This window comes from Schistocerca nitens, chromosome 2 (assembly GCF_023898315.1).
Source record: "Schistocerca nitens isolate TAMUIC-IGC-003100 chromosome 2, iqSchNite1.1, whole genome shotgun sequence".
NCBI classification, from domain to species: Eukaryota; Metazoa; Arthropoda; class Insecta; order Orthoptera; family Acrididae; genus Schistocerca; species Schistocerca nitens.
Window position 1 is genome coordinate 791040044 of NC_064615.1, and position 20324 is coordinate 791060367.

At 43.9% G+C, this 20324-nt stretch overlaps 1 protein-coding gene across 1 annotated transcript in view; it reads right to left on the reverse strand.

The window, feature by feature from the left end:
* LOC126235336 (uncharacterized) overlaps positions 1 to 20324 on the reverse strand; it is a 148037-nt gene that overhangs the window by 47608 nt on the left and 80105 nt on the right. The window contains exon 5 of the mRNA XM_049944058.1: positions 17952 to 18221. Coding sequence (XP_049800015.1) covers positions 17952 to 18221 — 270 coding nt within the window. The remainder of the gene's footprint in view (positions 1 to 17951; positions 18222 to 20324) is intronic.

Here is a 20324-nt window from a genome sequence, read left to right on the forward strand (position 1 = left end):
TCAGTCAGTCATAACAGTGCAACGACACTTCAGGACGAAGTTCAACAAAGATCCACCAACTGCTAACTCCATTCGGCGATGGTATGCGCAGTTTAAAGCTTCTGGATGCCTCTGTAAGGGGAAATCAACGGGTCGGCCTGCAGAGAGCGAAGAAACGGTTGAACGCGTGCGGGCAAGTTTCACGCGTAGCACGCAGAAATTGGCTCATGCCACAACTGGAGACCGACAGCGCCGACTTCATCTTTCAACAGGATGGTGCTCCGCCGCACTTCCATCATGATGTTCGGCATTTCTTAAACAGGAGATTGGAAAACCGATGGATCTGTAGTGGTGGAGATCATGATCAGCAATTCATGTCATGGCCTCCACGCTCTCCCGACTTAACCCCATGCGATTTCTTTCTGTGGGGTTATGTGAAAGATTCAGTGTTTTAACCTCCTCTACCAAGAAACGTGCCAGAACTGCGAGCTCGCAACAACGATGCTTTCGAACTCATTGATGGGGACATGCTGCGCCGAGTGTGGGAGGAACTTGATTATCGGCTTGATGTCTGCCGAATCACTAAAGGGGCACATATCGAACATTTTTGAATGCCTAAAAAAACTTTTTGAGTTTTTGTATGTGTGTACAAAGCATTGTGAAAATACCTCAAATAATAAAGTTATTGTAGAGCTGTGAAATCGCTTCAATCATTTGTAATAACCCTGTACAATACCCAAGGCAAAATTGCTAGAGTCACAAGATAATATAAAGTGTTTACCAAAATTTGGAAAAAGCCAAAACTGGACTAGATGTTAATCAATTTTTTAACTTTTGAAAAGCCTCTTCGCATTCTGCTGTCCAGTGAAATTTTGCTCCCTTCTTCAGCAACTGCGTGAGGGGCCTTGCAATTTCCGCACATTTTGGAATATACCTCCTGTAGAAATTGGTGAGACCTACATAAGACTGCAACTCTTTTACTTTTGTAGGTGTCGGAAAATTCATTACCGCCTCTACAAGTTTTGGATCCGTGCAGACACCCTCCTGTTCTATAATATGATCTAAATAACGGACTTCTTTCAACAAATAATGACATTTTTCTATATGAAGAGTTAACCACGCTGCTTTCAGACGATCGAAAACTTCGCGCAAACGGCGTACATGTTCTTGCACGTCCTTTGAGAAAACAATTATATCATCCAAATATACCAAACACTGATTAGGTTTCAGCCCTTGTAACACGCTATCTAGTAACTGTTGAAAGTTTGCCGGAGCATTTTTGAGTCCTAAAGGCATTCGCCGAGACTGAGAATGACCTGTAGGTGTTGAAAAAGCTGCCTTCGGTTGGTCTTCTGGGGCGACCTCCAACTGGTGGTACCCGCTTCGAAGATCCAAGGTCGTGAAGTACCGACACTGACCCAAATTATCCAGAGTTTCAGTGATATTAGGCATTGGGTATGCATCTGATACAGTTTTTTGATTCAGGAAACGATAATCACAACAAAAACGATATGCCTTGCCCCCATCAGGTGATTTTTTACCCTCTATTACGACAGGAGCGGACCAGGGACTACTACTGGTAGCTTTTATCCCATCCCTAAGGTGTTGATTAATAAATTCTTCCATGACAGGCTGAAAAATTTTTGGCACGCGATATGGACGGTTATACACCGGTGCATCATTCCCAGTGGGGATGTAATGCTGAACTAACGGTGTGGCGGCCAGTGCACCATGAGAATTTAATAAATCTTTATATTCCGTCAAGAGGTTCTCCATGACTTCTCTGTCTTGCCCTTCTAAATGTGCTACTTTACCCCTCAGTGCGGACCAGCTGACAGACTCTCCCGGGATTGTGTAATCTGCTGCGAAATCCTTATCCAGCATCTTCCCCTATTATCTCCAGATTCGCTATATGGTACCCTGTTCTAACTGCACCTCTTCAAGGCCCAAATTATCAATACTCACAGGCACGTAGTACACGCTACAGCGCGTAAAACACTTCATTTTATCAAGCGGCTCATTCTCAGACAAAGGTTCAACGACACACAACGAATTTACCGGCACGCTAGCTCCAACATCTCCCCAGATTATTTTTCCTGTACCCGTCGGTATAGTACCCCAGGAGTTAACCCTAAGGGACCTTGTACGCAGTTTAGGAGGCCCACCTGACGTCTTGGCGGTTCCTTGCGACAGTAATGGTTTTTCGGCCACAGAACCTAGGGGAAACTGTATTCCATCCAGGTCTACTGTACCCCGTTCCAGGTTAACTTTTGTGTGATGCAACCAGTAAATCCAATCCGAGTATGTCATCATAGCTGCTGGCAACAACTGGAAGAACTTCTACCTTCACCTGGAAGTTCCTCATTTCCACTCGGAAGTTTAACACCGCTGATCCGAGTGACTTTATCTGTCCCCCACCCACGTCACTTAACGCCCAGTGTGGTGGTTTTAATTCTACTTTACTGTGTACATTTCTACTCGCCACGGATACCTGAGACCAGGTATCCAATAAAAATTTGCAGGGTCTGCCCCTCACCAAGCCGGTCAGAAAAAAGTCTGCCACCGATTCTGCACTAGCATTAATCCTTACTGGGGGTGTTGCACAGTGGACGCACCACCCCCTGCCCCGTTTAACTGAGAGGGGTGAGGCCCACCTTGCGGTTTCCTATCATGTTTCTGCCAAGACCCATTACAACTACGTTCCTGATGACCCCAACGTCTGCATTTCCTGCACTGCACTTCCTTGCAATCGCGTCTAATGTGTCCCATCCGACCACATCTGAAACATTTTATTTCTGCATTAAACACTGCTTTCCTGTCTCGCATCTTTGTTACTGCTTCCACTTCCTGTAATGCCACAGGGATTCCGACTGCCTCATTGAGAGTCTTAGGGAATTCCATCCTAATCTTGCGGGAGGTTTTGGGTTGTATTCCCCACAAAAATGCGTCTAGTGCCCTTTGCTCAGCTTCCTGCAGAATGGCTTCATTAACCCTATCGGAATCCGTTAGCTCATCCATTCTATTCAATAGTTCCTGATAATATCTAGATGTATTTTTCCTCCGATACCTTCCCAGCAAACCTTTTTTGAATACTTCAAATGTCTGGGCATCCATTAATTCTTCATGGCATATAACGTACGCTCTGGCATCCCCAGTTACTTTCAACTTAGCCACATGCAAAAGTGTTTCTGCACCCCAATTTCCCAATTTGGCGGCCCTGCTGAGGTTCTAAAAAAAAATCATAACATCCTCCCCAGCTTTTCCCGATAAAGGGGTGACCAGAGACACAGCGTTAGTGTCAAGAATTACTGCATTAACAGGAAACCGTTCTTTGCTCGCCTCTTTAGACTGAGCACACTCCATCTCTAATTCCGACACTCGCTCAAGTAGCTGCTGAATAGCCACCTCGGCTGAAACAAACTGTTCCATCACTACCAGGTATCGAATCAATACTACAGCAAGCCCACAAAGAAGAACAGGAAGGGAAGACCGACTATGCTACAGGTTCAGACAAACCACCAAACGAAAAATTGGCACTTACTCGTCATGTTGCAAGAGTTGCTGATCCATTGTCACCCTTCTCAGGTGCCACATATCCTCGTCGATTACCAGCCACAATTTCCTCCAAATCCAGGGAGAAGATCACTAATGTCACCAATTGTAACAGGAGTTTGTGATGCTCAGGTTGCCCGACTGACACCACTTGAAATAGGATGAGCGGAGCGGCTGACGGGGTTTGGGTTGTAGGGCATGGCTGGGTAGAAGAAAGTGGCTGTTTCTGGCAATCTTCGTCTTTATTGTTGGTTCTTCCAACACATTTTACGGTAGCTCAGCCCCACTGCTCATGTCATGGTGGCGACGTGCTGATGCACGCAGCCCAGGGAACGTGACGCCGCGCTCGGTCAGCGGCTGCGCAGGCGGTAGGAGGTTAGCAGCACGAGGCCGGGCCCAGTTCGCCTCCTGCGGACACGGTGGCTCGTGACGACGCCGGGAGGCGCCGGTGCAGCAGCGGGCAACGCCCTCCGCCGGCCGTTCCTCGGGGACAGCATCATTGCTGGCGACGACGTAACAGCGACCGAACGCACAGTCGGTCGAACCGAATGTCGACGCCCACCCCTGATGCCCTTAAATAGTGCAGACCGCTGCTGAATCCGCCGTTTACGCGGCGCAGTGTTCATTAGAATGTTCTCGATGATTTGGCTAATGCAACCATGACACACGTGGCCCGCGCCTGAGTAATTCTGCTAATGCTGCGTTCTGGCTGTTGATGGCTTCCGTGCATGTACACACATACCGACGCTCGTTGCAAAACTGTCACCTGCATAACGCGCTGCCCTGCCTTCGTCCGCCGTCTGCCGTGAGGCTGGCGCATTGCGCACTGAAACACACTAAATCATAATTTCGCACCATATTTCCTAAAAACAACCTCTTGTCCTCTACAATAAACGAGGCTCTCACAGTGACAACCATGTTGTTTACATATAGCCTCCTGGTTCAGGAAAATGAAGTTGACGCTGTCAAATTTTATCTGTCAGTGCCATACCTTCCCTGTGCCGGATATTGAGCGGTGCGTTGCTCGCGGTCATGCCGTTTACTGTTCGTCATCTTGTTTTTATGGTTCTGTCGCCTCCTTCTTATTCAATTTTTTTGGGCGTCACTAAGTTGCTGGTTTGCTTGCCCTTGAGTGGCAGCAGCTGTGCGTATCGATAAGTGCTCTGTCGTACTATCTCTGGAGCGACCGTTAGTGTTTCCGGGTCGTCATCTGTCGGGAGTTCAGTCAGGGACGCAGCGCCAGTAAGGCGCGGACAGCCAGTACTTGCCGACCGCTGGCCACACACATGATCTGTCCGACGGAACGAGACTGGAGCGGAAACGACCGCCGGTTGGTCGTTCTGTTGGTGTATTTGGTCTTTTGATCGTTTTTTAGATTAGACCTTCAGCTGTGTCTTATTTAAAATTCTTGTTTGCGCTGTATTTGTGCCTTCAGCCGCGTTTGTTTTAAAATCTATGGCTTTCAGCCCGTAATGTGTAAATTCCCGTCTGTAAGGTTTCTCCTTAATTATCTTGAAATCTTAAAATGGCCTTCAGCCGTACTGTGTAAATGCTTATCTTACGGTTTGCCTTTAATTATTTTAAATAATTGTTTGCGCCTTCAGCCGTCAAGATATTTCAAGTTTTCTTAAGATGGTTTTCTGTTGTACTGTGTAAATGACTGTCTGTAAAGGTTCCCTTTTGTTATGTTGAAAATTATTGGGCTTTCAGCCCAGGAATTAATTTAAATTTTCCTTAACATGGCTTTGAGCCGAAACTTGTAAATGCTTGCCTTTTAAGAAATTCCTTTGCTGATCTGAAATATTATTTCAGCCTTTAGCCGAGGAGATATTTTACTTTTATTTAAGTAAGGCCTTCAGACGTTTCTCTAAATCCTTGTGTTTTTAAAGGACTTATTTAAGCTTTATTATTGAAAAGCTGCTTGGACCCTCAGCCGTGAACTGATCCTTGTTGTTTTAAAGAGCAAATTGTGCATTAGCTTTCGAGGAATAAAGTTGTGTGTTCTTGTGTAACTAACAGTAACTGATTTTGGGCCCTTTCCACAACCTGATCCGCTCTGTCCTGCGAAAGATTTCAGATATACGACCAAAATTTCACACGAAGAACAATAGCGATTGCAGGAGAAACTTATTTAAAGGTTTTTCTTGATGTATTTGTATGTTAACAGATGAGGATGTACGGAGATCAACTCGTTTTAAGCTTTCGCGCCGGTCACGTCGGTATTACACCGTAAAAAATCTTTGACAGATACATTTTGTTAAAGATATTTTATAAAATGTTTCACAGCGTATTTTTATCATATCTTTTATAAAAGTTAGAGCGTAATCGTTGTTTTTGTAAAAGTTTTTTCAAAGAACTTTGGCACTGCAATACTGGCGTAAGAAGTGATTCTGCTTAGGCCCGGCTCTGGCAGCTAGGTGAGCGCCAGGGCGCCAGAGACACTAGACGCGCGGAGGATTTCTCTGCTATCAAGGCGCCGCACGTCCGCGAGCGTGGGGCGAAAGCGACTGCACGGTGAGAGCACTCACTGAAATTACACATGTCTCTGACAATACGTTTGATATTTGGTGTCACACTATCCAGTAACGCTACATTAGTTTAAGAGCTACCTAACCGTAGCTATTCTAACAGTACTCACAATGTTTTTATACGCTAAAAACTACGGGAGCTAGAGGAGCATTAATAGCTGTTATTTATTCTTATTTCCTTTAGTGATTAATTGCGTGAGAATTTGATGTGCTACGCCCTCCAGTGAGGTAGCAAATGAAATACATATTTTTATATTGCGTCCTATGAATGTCATGCATCAATACGTAAAATAGTTTTAACGCCGCAAGCGATTAACAATATTACTGCTAAAAAGCTAAGCCAAAATACGCAGTTCTCAGGAATAACACGTATTATGAAATCAGCACAGTGTAGGCATATCCAGTACTCGTTTCGTATATTAGTGCTTAATCCCTGAAGCGTCAAAGAAACTGGTATGGACATGGATATTAAAATATAGATATATGGTAGATGTATGCGACACCTATATAAGACCTATATAAGACAACAAATAACTGGCGCAGTTGTTAGATCGGTTGTTGCTGCTACAATTGCAGATTATCAAGATTTAAGTGAGTTTGAACTTGGTGCTACAGTCGATGCACAAGCGATGTGATACAGCATCTCCGAGGTAGCGATGAAGTGGGGATTTTCCGGTACGACTATTTCACGAGTGTACCGTAAATATCAGGAATCCGGTAAAACATCAAATTTCTGACATCGCTGCGGCCGGGAAAAGATCCTGCAAGAACGGTACCAACGACGACTGAAGAGAGTCGTTCAACGTGACAGAAGTGCAACACTTCCGCACATAGCTGCAGATTTCAACGAGTCTCGTTTAAAACTGTATCGAGCGGATGGACTTGTACGGGTGTGGAGACAGCTCCATGAATCCATGAACTGTGCTTGTCAGCAGAGACTGTTCAAGCTGGTGGACACTCTGTATTGATGTGGGACGTGTGTAACTGGAGCGATGCGAGACCCCTGATACCTCTACATACGACACTGACAGGTGACACCTACGGAAGCATACTGTCTGATAACCTGAATCCATACATGTCCATTGTGCATTCCGACGGACTTGGGAAATTCCAGCAGGACAATGCGACACCCTACATGTCCAGAATTGCTGCAGAGTGGCTCCAGGAACACTCTTCTGCATTTAAACGCTTCCGCTGGTCATCAAACTCCCCAGACATGAACATTGTTGAGCGTAGCTGGGATACTTTGCAACGTGCTTTTCAGAAGAGATCTCCATCCGTTAGTCCTCTTATGGATTTATGGACAGCCATGCAGGATTTATGATGACAGTTCCCTCCAGCACTGCTTCAGACATTAGTCTAGTCCGTGCCACGTCGTGTTGCGGCACTTCTGCTTGCTCACGGGGTCCTACACTATATTAGGCAGGTGTTCCAGTTTCTTTGCCTATTCGGTGTAATATTAGGCAGGTGTACCAGTTTCCTTGGCTCTTCTTCGTAATAACAATATTACGGTTGTTTACATCGCTCACCAAAAAATGTGTGGGTGTGTTGCGATTCCTGAAAATTCCGAGGGAACCAGAAGAAAGTTCGTCGAAAGAAGAATTCATCTTAAGTGATAAACATGATATCTTCATGTATACGAATGATTTAAAAATTTCTTTTATCCAGTAAACGACAGATCTGGAAAGTAGGGTACAATGAAATGACTTAAAGAACAAGAACATCTTTACACAAGGTTAGTTTTAATGAATCGTATGTGAAAGTTGAACGATGTACCAGTACTTTGGATCAGGAGACACACATCTGCTATGACTCTAGTATCTGAGTCATAGTGGTCATGGGGGTTTGACGTAGGCAGTTCTAGACACAGATTTTGAGCGCCAGGACGGCCGCGAGGAGTGGAAAGGCTATACCGCTGCGAGGTGTTTGTGTTTCATCATTTGTTGATGACAGCTGCTGGCGGTCTGTTAGAACTTTAACTGTCGATGCCGGCCGGTGTGGCCGAGAGGTTCTAGGCGCTACAGTCTGGAACCACGCGACAGCTACGGTCGCAGGTTCGAATCCTGCCTCCGGCATGGATGTGTGTGATGTCCTTGGTTAGTTAGGTTTAAGTAATTCTAAGTTCTTGGGGACTGATGACCTCAGAAGTTAAGTCCCATAGTGCTCAGAGCCATTTGAACCATTTAACTGTCGATAAGTGTTAGATACTCAAATCTATTGAAACTTCCCTTTTTGCTGAGTGTCACCATGTGCTGCAATCTCCTAAATACTGCTGAAATATTTTCCTACAATCTTTTACCACTAATCAGAAACTAAGTGGATATTATCGGACAGGTTTATTTCTGCTATTCAGTGACTATGATGTTCTATAGTTAACCTTAATATCAGATTTTCTTAAAGTGAAAGCGCTTTCGATCTTTTAAATTGAGCGTCGCATTAATTTGATATGCACTTCGCTGTGTGCGGGTCTCATGCAGTGCTAAAATTACTGTTCTCATTTAGGAACCTTGCTGACAAATTGTTTACGTCAAAACCACTTTAACTGTATTTCTTGTATTATGAGGTTAACCTTACAATCGATTTCAGTTTTATTTCATGAAAGTAATATTCTTCATTTCTCAATCGATCACAAATGTTTATCGTATTCATGGTTCTATCGTATTTCATGGATATTATTTACAAATGATCCTATACTTTGCGGTTCTCACCTACTGCTGGGACATTCAGTACAAATTCAACTATTCTAGAGCCAACTTGCGGAAAGGATTATAAATTTTATGATTTGTAACCGCCCTTAGATATGTATTCGTGCCATATACTTTACCAGCACGCACTTTTACCATACCATTTACTACTGCAAACACAATTTAAAACTAAGCTGTCTCGCAAGAAAAGCGAAGCACCCAGATGGGGAGGAGCAAACGATGTGGAATTTCATGGGTTTAGAGGGTATGTGACGTTATTTCAGTGACTATGTGATTGAGTCAAATTTACAGACACCTAGGTCCTCTGATTCGATTGGGAATGGTGTCGTAACAGGTACTTGATAGGCTGGATACATTGACATTCGAGCTGGTCCCACACATGTTCTATCGGGGACAGATCTGGGGGTCTTGCTGGCTACGGGAGTACCTCCACACCACGAGGACATTTCCTAGAGACACGCACAATGTGTGGACAAGCATTGTGCTGTTGTAAAGTCGCACCACGTAACTGTCGCAGGTAACTTATGAGTGCTCAGGATGTCCGTGACACAACATTGTGCCGTAAAGTCACTAACAGCCGTAGCGTGAAGTGATAACTGATGCCTCCCTACACCATGACATCAGGAGTAACACCTCTGTGCATCTCCAAAACATTGGAAGAATGCAACTTCTCCCTGGATCGTCGTCATACTCTCTGACCTAGTCATCCGGGTAGTGCAGAACCACGATTCACCGCTGAACACAATATGACAACGTACACCACCCGTAAATGCTTTGCGGTTACGGCATTGCTCCACATTCAGTCGTTTGTGTTATTGTGTTAACTGTAGCCTAGTCATAGTGAGCCGTGCTGAGCTGGCCAGTCATATTTTGTTCATGTATCGTTGATCGATTGTGTTTGAGGTAAGCTATCTTTGCTTTTCGCGTGTCTTGTCTTGTGGCTTGGCAGGCGAAGCGAGTTGGTTGTTAGCTTTCGACGAGTAGCCCTCGAGATCTCGTGCCATTCGTGGGGGAGACGAGTGGCCACGACTGCCGAACGAGCGTGATGACCGTTACACTTTGTGGTGTGAAATTGGTTGGGCATTTTGCCGACATGGGCACCTTGGAGATACAAGTTCTGTGACTTCGCCGGGAACAAGATTTTAAGGGAAGCGGTGTAACCCGCTTCCTCGGATTGTGTACCTGATATGGAGTAAGTCATCGTAACTGTTTGCTCACCGACGCACTCAGAGATTTTGAACTTTATTAGTTTGGTGAGACTTTCATAGTCGGACCTTAATACGGTGTGGAAGAGTTTAGTTGGCCTAGTTAAATAGTGGCTGCTATTTGAAAATTTTCTCAGAAGTTTTACTAGTGCTTTGTGTCTCTTGCAATCAAATCATTTTATGTTGCCGTTTCTAAAGCCCGCACTCTATTAATACAGTTGTTCATGTGTAAGTGAGTCAAAGGCTCTGCCTAGTGTTTCTATGTTTCAGAGTTATTCAAATGTCTTTGTGATTCGGGCAGAAACTTTTGATTGTGCCAGCGCCTTGGCGTGGAGTGAAATGTCATCCAAGGTCTAGACCTAGCAGTGTTTAAGTACCTGGCCACTACGGGAGCTGTTCACATATCTCTTTCAAAAGTGTAGTATTTATCTCCCTTCCGTCAACTCTGGTTAAGCTGGCAGATATATATATATATATATATATATATATATATATATATATATATATATATATATATATATATATATATACTTTATGTAACCAGTTTGTATATGAAGTTATTTTCTCGACAACGGCTGAGAAGTGCATCTTGGTGCTTTGCCACATTACACCTCTGGCCATGAGCTTTTATTATGCGCAGTATGAATCGAATCTGAATTTCACAATTGGCGGCCTCCCCTTGTTAGTCTTACAGTGCGGTGTTACATGTTCTCATGCGTGTCATTTAATGTTCGGAATTTTCCTTAGTCAGTCTGGGTTCACAAATTCTTTCAAATGTCAGTTTGTAATTTCATGTGGGAATTTTTGGTTACACAAATTCATTCAAATGTCAGTTTGTAATTTCATGTGGGAGTTTTTACTAGTCAGTTTTGTGTGTTAGAGCTGAAAGACACGTAAAGTTACGCCAAGCGTTATAGTATTGTTCCCTGAACTGCACAATACAGAATTTCACATAATTTTTTAGTACACAGTTTAACTTTCCTAATTATTTTTTTGAAAAAGTTAATTGGAATTCAGTGACAATTTCGGATGGATTTGGTGACCCATTCCATCAGATAGCGTTTGCATAAGGAACCCACTTGCATTGTTCAGTTGAAAGGACGTTCAAATTACAGGACATACATACACGAAAGTTGAGGATAGGAGACCAGTACACACAAAGAAAACAAACAAAACAGTAACACTACAATATGTAATATTATTAGTCACTTATGTAATGCATGATTAATAGAGTGTTTTTGTCCATGAATACTGATGCATGCCATTGCTAGGCTTCTCTACAAAAGGGTGACTCAACAGATGTCAATAATTACGATCCAGTGTCACTCCACCTTGTATCATTTTCCAAAATTTTTAAGAAGGTAGAACCCTGCAGTGTTGTCACCTGTCATGTAGTAACAGGATAGTTAGCCAATCACAGCGTGAATTTCGCAGGGGTCGTTCTGCTGAGTCAGCAATGCTCAGCGCATAATAAAACCTTTAAATGATCAAATATCACCATCTATGACGTTTTGAGACTTATCGAAGGCATTTGATTGTGTCAATCATTATATTCTGTTACAGCAGTTAAGTTCTTGGGGACTTAATAGGTTTCGTAGGCTGTTCGAGTAACACAAAATGGATACCACTTCATGTGCATGGGAAGGTTATAATGAAAATCGCACGGGGCTTGATAATTGGCCCTCTGTTGTTCCAGCTTTATGGTACCGATCTGTTATTTGAGCAGGAGGCATAATTAGTCCTGCACTCTGATGACACAAGCATTGCTCTGAAATCAAGCAAAGAAGCTTCAACACAGAAAATAGTAAATATGTTTTTGTGAAAGTTACTGAACGGTTTTGCTCAAATGGACTATCTCTAAAAGCTGGTCAACCACATTTGTACTGTAAAAATATCCGACCACCTATTAACAGAGTATACCAACAAGGAATTTCAGCAGAGTAGATAATTATTGTCTTGAGTGTACATACTGATGAAAACTTAAACTGGAAAAACCATATACCAGACTTGCTAAAACATTTAGGTTCGTCTACTTTTGCTGTAAGAATAATGTAGAACTCAATAAGTTAACGTATTCTGCATATTTTCATTCAGTGATGTCTGTGGTACATTTACCCAAAAAGTATTCATTGTGCAGAAGAAACTAATAAGAATTACGCGCAGAGTATGCACACGTAGATCTTGCTTGTATATCTTTAAGCAGCTGGGAATATTAACAACAATCTCACAGTACATTTGTTCGCGTATGAACTTTGTTATCAAAAGTGCGTCTAAGTTTGAGAGTAACAGATATATTCACAAATACAGTACTGGAAGGAAAAATGATCTGCATTGCCCTTTAATGAATCTAGCTTTTGTACAAGACGGGGGTGAAATATGCAGCTATAAAAAACTTAGCCAACCAACCAATGGGAATAAAATGCCTGACACGTAGCAGTAATATTTTCAATTAGAGATTAAAGAAGTGTCTTCTTGACAGCTCCTACTATACCAATGAGAAATTCTTCAGCAGTAGTCGTCATTTAAAAAACTATAAATGGCCAACACTTAGTCGTATATTTTTTGTTTTTGTTTAGCTGTACATAAACTGTTTTATGTTTATTGTGTTGAATCGTTGCACTTTATAACGTTTATCGTACATTCTATCTATGGAACAAGTAACTAACTAATGAACCTCACGGTGATCGCTCGACATCTTACACTTTTACGCCATTTACTTTCCCTACCAAGCCTGGTAACAAGACTAAACTCGAAAAACACTATGGTGGTCATCCTACATGCCATGGACGACTGCATCTGTAATCATTTACGTACCTGCTGGTGGTGTGTTCGTGTACGAAGTTACAGTGACATCCAGCCATATCTTCTGGGTGCTGTTCTTTTTCATTAGGCAATTTTAGTAACCGAAAGGGAGAGGTGAGATCAAAGACTTCAAATTACTTTCTGTTCCTATTGACGGTCGTTTTACAAATATACAACCATTTGTCCTCATTTTCACCTCGCTGCTCTGAATACACATTTAATTCTGAAGATCACTAAAACTCACTGATATGTGGACCGTAGCTGATTGCAAAGTGAACGCAGATTAGAGCAACAGATGAAATGTAGTGACTCTGAAGAACTATTTTTATTCATTTGATTACCTCACTTGTTTGTAATTTCTTTGTTTAGTCATATAGTTTTGAATGTGTGTAATCAACATTTTTAATCCATTTAGTGTATTTCAGTATCTATTAAATTCTACTGTTAGCTCAGTGTGGCATACTCTATACAACGACTGACACCGTCCGGACGTATGGGGATTTCAGCTGCTGACATCAGATTTCCTTTTGTTGTTGATGCATTATGCTGGTGTGATTGATCTTGCGGTATCAGTCATAGATTTTTCCCTGTTGTGTGTATTTAGGAATTTCACAAAGATCCTGTAAAGAAAGAATTTTGATGTTATTACTGAATCTGTTTAAAAGATATCTAGACGACAACGGTACAGAACGTTGGTAAAGCTAGTGGACGACACTCTTCCTTTTAATGCATAAAATTATTTCCTTGAAACTGCACAGTGCAGAAATAAATCAATAATTCCAGAATGAGATTTTCACTCTGCAGCGGAGTGTGCGCTGATATGTAACTTCCTGGCAGATTAGGAAGTTTCATATCAGCGCACACTCTGCTGCAGAGTGAAAATCTCATTCTGGAAACATCCCCCAGGCTGTGGCTAAGCTGTCTCCGCTATATCCTTTCTTTCAGGAGTGCTAGTTCTGCAAGGTTCACAGGAGAGCTTCTGTAAAGTTTGGAAGGTAGGGGACGAGATACTGGCAGAAGTAAAGCTGTGGGTACCGGGCGTGAGTCGTGCTTCGGTAGCTCAGTTGGTAGAGCACTTGCCCGCGAAAGGCAAAGGTCCCGAGTTCGAGTCTCGGTCGGGCACACAGTTTTAATCTGCCAGGAAGTTTCAAATAAATAATTGTTTTCGTCATGATCAGACGGGAACTAGAGCACGTTTACCATCGTAAGGAAGGTTCCTCCCATGACTACTTGTGTGATTTCCATAATCCTTCTGACTAGTTTGATGTGGCCCGCCAGGTATTACTCTCCTGCACCAGCCTATTCATTTCAGAGTAGTACTTGTACCCTATATCCTCAATTAACTGCTGAATGTGTTCCAATCTATGTCTTCTTTCACAGTTTTACCCTCTACAGTTCCCGCTACTTAATTTGCGGTAATTATTTGATGCCTTAACACATATTCGGTCATTTTGTCACTTCTTGTCGGTGTTTTCCGTATTTACTTTCTACGCCGATTGTGCAGAGAACGCCCTCATTCCCTGTATCAGCAGTCCACTTAATCTGCAAACATCCCTTTGTAGAAACTCATCTCAAACGTTTCGATTCTCTCCTTTTACGATTCTCCCACTGTCTATGATTCACTACCATACAATTCCGTACTCCAAACGTACCTTCTCAGAAATTTCTTCCTCACGTTAAGGCCTATGTCTGTCGCAGTGTCACTCAGTAGATGTACATGTCGCCAGTCCACAGAAAACGAAAAGTCGCGCTGATATAAAGTATTATCCGAGCACCGAATACTTCGTATTTTACATTCTTTTTGGCCCAAAGTATCATAATATACTCTAGCATCTCGTGAATAGCGCCGAGGCACGTCCAGAAACTATTTAGTGTCTGAAAACCGGTGTTGGTGATATCAAACTGCGTTAAAATGGGTATGGGTCAAAAATTACCCATATGGTACTACTGGCATAACAGGTAAATTTTTCATACTTCTAGGTGAGCTAGGGGGATGAAATTTTGGTGAGTTGTATAACCGCATTAATGATGAGAAGTCACGGGAGCATTTGGTCCTGCAATGATTATGGAGGGAGCTAAGGACCAAAAAACCATCGTTGGTCAAGAATGATCCATATGGTAGTTCTAGTTTTAATTACCAGCCATCGCTGGTGGACAGGTGGGATGTGGCATTGGCGAGCGACTAACAAAGGAGGGGGGGGGGGCTGACTGCCGGCGGTACTGCTGCGTTTGGAAGGCAGCAGCGGGCTTGGCAGAGCGTCGCGGACAAGGTGAGTTCCCGGACTGTAGCGGTGGGTGTGAAGCGGCCAGCAGCTGTCAGAACGCTGCGCAGGAGCAGCGGGTCGCATGGTGGAACTACGTCTCGTTGCACCAGTGTTTTGCGTTTTACGGAATATCTTGCTGTGTTGAGTCCACACGTCTGTCTGCTGGCTAACACCGACACTGATGAGCCGCTTTATTTGAACGTTAAGAGTTGTTCTTCGGTTCTCACCGTGAATGCTTACTATTACAGCTCCCTGTTTCCTTGCACGACGTCGACATAATTGTTATTTCATCTGTCTTGGATGTGTTCCCTTGTTGCTACTCCCCTCCAGGATGTAACGTTCTACAAAATTTCTTCTTTGCTACTTATAGTAGGTAATTTTAATTCAGGAACTTCTCCCCTGAACCGAGGGAGATTGGGAAGATTCTGTGTGCACCGTTTGAGGAGACCTCAGAGTAACCTTACAACTCTGAACTTTGCTTAAAATTTGCAAAGTTTTAACCTTCCTGTAAGGGCGGCTATGCGTAGCCTTACTGTTGTCAAATTGGGAATATTTGTTTAAGATTTGAATGTTTCAGTTTCGTCATGAAAGGAGGATTCAGTGTAACTTTACATTGTGAATATTTGCTTAACCTTTTGAAAAGTTTTTCTTAAATTTATTTTTAAAGGCACATCAGGTGAATTTTACTGTTTTATACTCTTGTTAGTGGATGTGTTAAGCTTAAGCCTAACTCTTGATCAGATGTACTAACTACTATTTGGTGAACCCAATCTGTTTGCGTAATATTATTGAAGTTGTTGTATACGTAGTCCGGTGCCTAGGTGACCTAAGGGGACGAACGTGTATGGTTCAAATGGCTCTGAGCACTATGGGACTCAACTGCTGAGGTCATTAGTCCCCTAGAACTTAGAACTAGGTAAACCTAACTAACCTAAGGACATCACAAACATCCATGCCCGAGGCAGGATTCGAACCTGCGACCGTAGCCGTCTTGCGGTTCCAGACTGCAGCGCCTTTAACCGCACGGCCACTTCGGCCGGCGACGAACGTGTAACCATCATGTGTGCGTTGTTCTTAATATTGTGAGAAAATTTTCTTTCATCTAATAACTGAGCAAATAGCTGATGACATCGGACTCTTGTTCTACAACAGAGTCACTTAACATTGGTACTGTGAATGTGCTGCACACTACCATGTGTTGTTGAATACTAAGTAAGATTATGGCTACTGTGGGCACGCATGCGCAAGTATTGGAATTTTCTTAATTTTATCACATTGAAAATGTATTTGTAGTTTTATATTTCAAACAAAGTGATGTTTTGCTTTAATTAAAGTCTGTTTAGGCATTTGCTCTGACTTTCTGTTTTACGATTCAGATTGTTGATCTTCTCTGATAGATCATATTTTCCTTAATCGTTTTATGCATGCCTTAAGTATATTCTGTTTTTAGTACCTTGGCAAATAAAAAAAACTATATATTTTTCATGTATCCCCGGCTTGGGTTCAGTCCTTTCATTCCAGCGGCCAGTGTCCTGCTTAGCTACCATATCAGGCACGTGAAATTCAGAACTCAAATTTAATCTCGCAAAGCCGTTAGATGTAACGCTAAAAAAATATCAAGAAAATCGACTTCGAAGTTTACCGACATCCTCAAATGTGTTGAAGGAAGGTCCGTTTTTCTCCACAGGCACCGTGGCCCTGTGATAGAATGCTATCCTGGAACATAGGGGTCTTAAGATCGATTCCTGGCTGACGGAAATTTGTAAACATAGGTGCATGTTCTCGTAGGATTTCCGTGAAGCACAAGATACACAGAGATTGGAAAATAAGTCAGTAGCTCTCGCAACTGGTGATCATTGGATCGAGTCTTATTTCAGTCATTTTTTTACGTTATTTTCCGTTTCGTTCAAATACATGCATCACTTAAATATAAAATTCATCACATACATGTAATTAACACATACCTACCCATCGTTTTTATGAAAAATGGAGGTCTTCTTATTTCCAATAACGCTCTGCGCACAAAAAATGCACATACAAATTCTTAATCCTTGAATTTTTATGAATGAGTGTTTAAATTAAAAGAGAATTGAATTTTCTTCATCCTTACGTATGTCATGCTTCATGGAAATGTTTATGCAAATGCAGAACGGTGTAAAATTTCATCATGGCCATGGATTGAACTTGGGCCACGGACGTGGTAGGCGCGAAGCACAGAAACACAAGCCTCATCAAAAATAGCACACTATTGTACGACAGTGGTGTTCAAACTTTTAACTTACCCGGAGCACAGCGGAAGAAGACAACCACTTTTAAGCCGCATAAGCCCGGGTTCCCGGGTTCGATTCGCGGCGGGGCTGGGGATTTTCTCTGCCTCGTGATGACTGGGTGTCGTGTGCTGTCCTTAGGTTAGTTAGGTTTAAGTAGTTCTAAGTTCTAGGGGACTGATGACCTCAGATGTTAAGTCCCATAGTGCTCAGAGCCATTTGAACCATTTTAAGCCGCATATAATGTTAGCTGAGGAAAAAAAAGAATAAATAAAAATAAAGAAGAAACCCTCGTGGGCCAATGAGAGAATAGCATCGAGTGGGCGGGAGTTTCAAATTGAAAATATTGACATTACGGTTTATGGAAGTTTGTTTTTTACCGGTCGTGTGTTAAATCCTCACCTCATGGTCCGCTTGTACCCTGACGGCCGCGGCTTGGACAGTCGTGTTCTAGGGTATAAAGGCTCAAGCGGAAAACTTGATTTTGTCGAGAATTTCTGGGAGTTGCATCGAACTGCTTCGGCTGATTAGTATTTGAGTTCTGAACCTCACGTACGATTGAAAAAAAAAAAAAGTACAAGTATCCGATTGCGTCGCAGGCCGAAGACCGGCCACTAGCTCAAGGGCGCAGCGCGGGTGGAGTACGCACCTTGAGCTCTAGCGAGACGAGGTGCCTCTGGCCGTGCGCGTCGAGCAGCGGCAGCAGGTCCTGGAAGTCGAGCAGGCTGCGCTCGCCGCTGGTGACGCAGGCGACGCTGAGCTCGCGCACGCGCCGCAGCCGCGCCAGCGACTCCAGCGCGTCGTGCGGCGTGTCGCTGTCGCAGCGCACGCGCACGCTCTCCGCCTCCGGGCACAGCCGCACCGCCAGCGGCAGCGCGTCCCGCGACAGAACCGCCTCCGCCGACCACCGGCACCGCGTCTACGGCAGTCACCAGAGAACGGCCTAACCCTCCTCTTTGTCTGCACACTTAACCGACGACAATAGCTTGCGGCATTTACGACATGCTGCCTACAGTCTCGACATAACATAAGCGCACACTTTGAACATCACATACTGAAAAAGCAGGCCAACTGATATTAGGTCAGCAGTAAGAAGAATATTTAGACTACTCGCCATTAAAATTGCTACACCACGAAGATGACGTGCTACAGAGGCGAAATTTAACCGACAGGAAAGAGATGCTGTATTATGCAAATGATTAGCTTTTCAGAGCATTCACACAAGGTTGGTGCCGGTGGTGGAACCCGCAATGTGCTGACATGAAGAAACTTTCCAACCGATTTCTCATACACAAACAGTAGTTGACAGGCGTTGCCTGGTGAAATGTTGTTGTGATTTCTCATGTAAGGAGGCGAAATACGTGCCATCACGTATTCGGCTTCGATAAAGGTCGGATTGTAGCCTATCGCGATTGCGATTTATCGTATCGCGACATTGCTGTTCGCGTTGGTCGAGATCCAATGACTGTTAGCAGAATATGGAATCGGTGGTTTCAGGAGGGTAATATGGAACGCCGTGCTGGATCCCAACGGCCTCGTATCACTATCAGTCGAGATGACAGGCATCTTATACGCATGGCTGTAACGGATCGTGCAGCCACGTCTTGATCCCTGAGTCAACAGATGGGGACGTTTGCAAGACGACTACCATCTACACGAACAGTTCGAAGACGTTTGCCGCAGCATGGACTATCAGCTCGGAGACCACGGCTGCGGTTACCTTCGACGCTGCATCACAGACAGGAGCACCTGCGATGGTGTACTCAACGACGAACCTGGGTGCACGGTTGGCAAAACGTCATTTTTCAGATGAATCCAGGTTCTGTTTACAGCATCATGATGGTTGCATCCGTGTTTGGCGACAGAGCGGTGAACGCACATGGGAAGCGTGTATTCGTCATCACCATACTGGCGTATCACCCGGCGTGATGGTATAGGGTGCCGTTGGTTACACGTCTCGGTCACCTCTTGTTCGCATTGACGACACTTTGAGCAGTGGAAGTTAAATTTCAGATGTGTTACGACCCGTGGCTCTACCCTTTATTCGATCTTGCCGCTGTGATACTGTGCTTGGCAAAACGGCGCTCTACAAAACCGGCGCCAAGGTAACTGCGGTGCATCAAGTGCCATAGATGACTGGGGTCAGCAATGTACAGCCAAACAGACGTCCAATTGAGCCGTAGATGAACAAATAAGCTACAACAGTGTCTCGTCAAATACCGTTCAGTGAACAATGTTGTCTGTGGGCCCCTGCAGCAGGTGACTGGTTCATGCGCACATACTCATAGGCGACGAAAGCTGGACGTCCACTGAGTCGCGACAGATCGCCGTTGGCTTGCACGTCTGTTCAACACAACTATGGCTTTATTCTTCGCGATCATGTCCACCCCTATATGCACTTTATTTTACAGGCACAATGGCATCTACCAACAGGATTATGAAACGTGTCACACACCTCGCAGTGTATGTGTGTGGTTCGAAGAGCAGCCACCAGCCTCCACCACTCTCCCTCCCCTCCTTCCTAGGATTTAAACCCAGTCGTGGATCCGTGACCACCTCGATCGAGCTGTTCGCCTCACGGTTCCTCAATCGAGAGACCTAGCGCAACCTGCAGTGTCACTAGACTCGGCATGGCTCCACATTCTTGTCGGTACATTCCAGAACCTCACTCTTTACCAGGATGTCTATCAGTGGTCCGAGCTGCAAAAGGTGGTTACTCATGATTTTGACATGTGAATGGACAGTGTATTAGGTATTTGCCTGTTACGCTCTCTTGGTTGAATGTCGACCTTTCCCTAGTCTTTCTAAATATCTTCTGTCCACCGGGTCAACATCTATTCTGGTATTCTGTGCAGTTACGATATGACACACGACGGCATCCTTTGCCCTGTCAGCGGCTGTCGATACGAGTCTGCTGTCCGAAAGGTGGAGATATGACACGTTCGGTGGTCTTTTGTGATGCAGCAATATATTTCTTGCGGTACCTGTAGAGCATGAATGTGAAATGTTTTGAGCTGCGTGT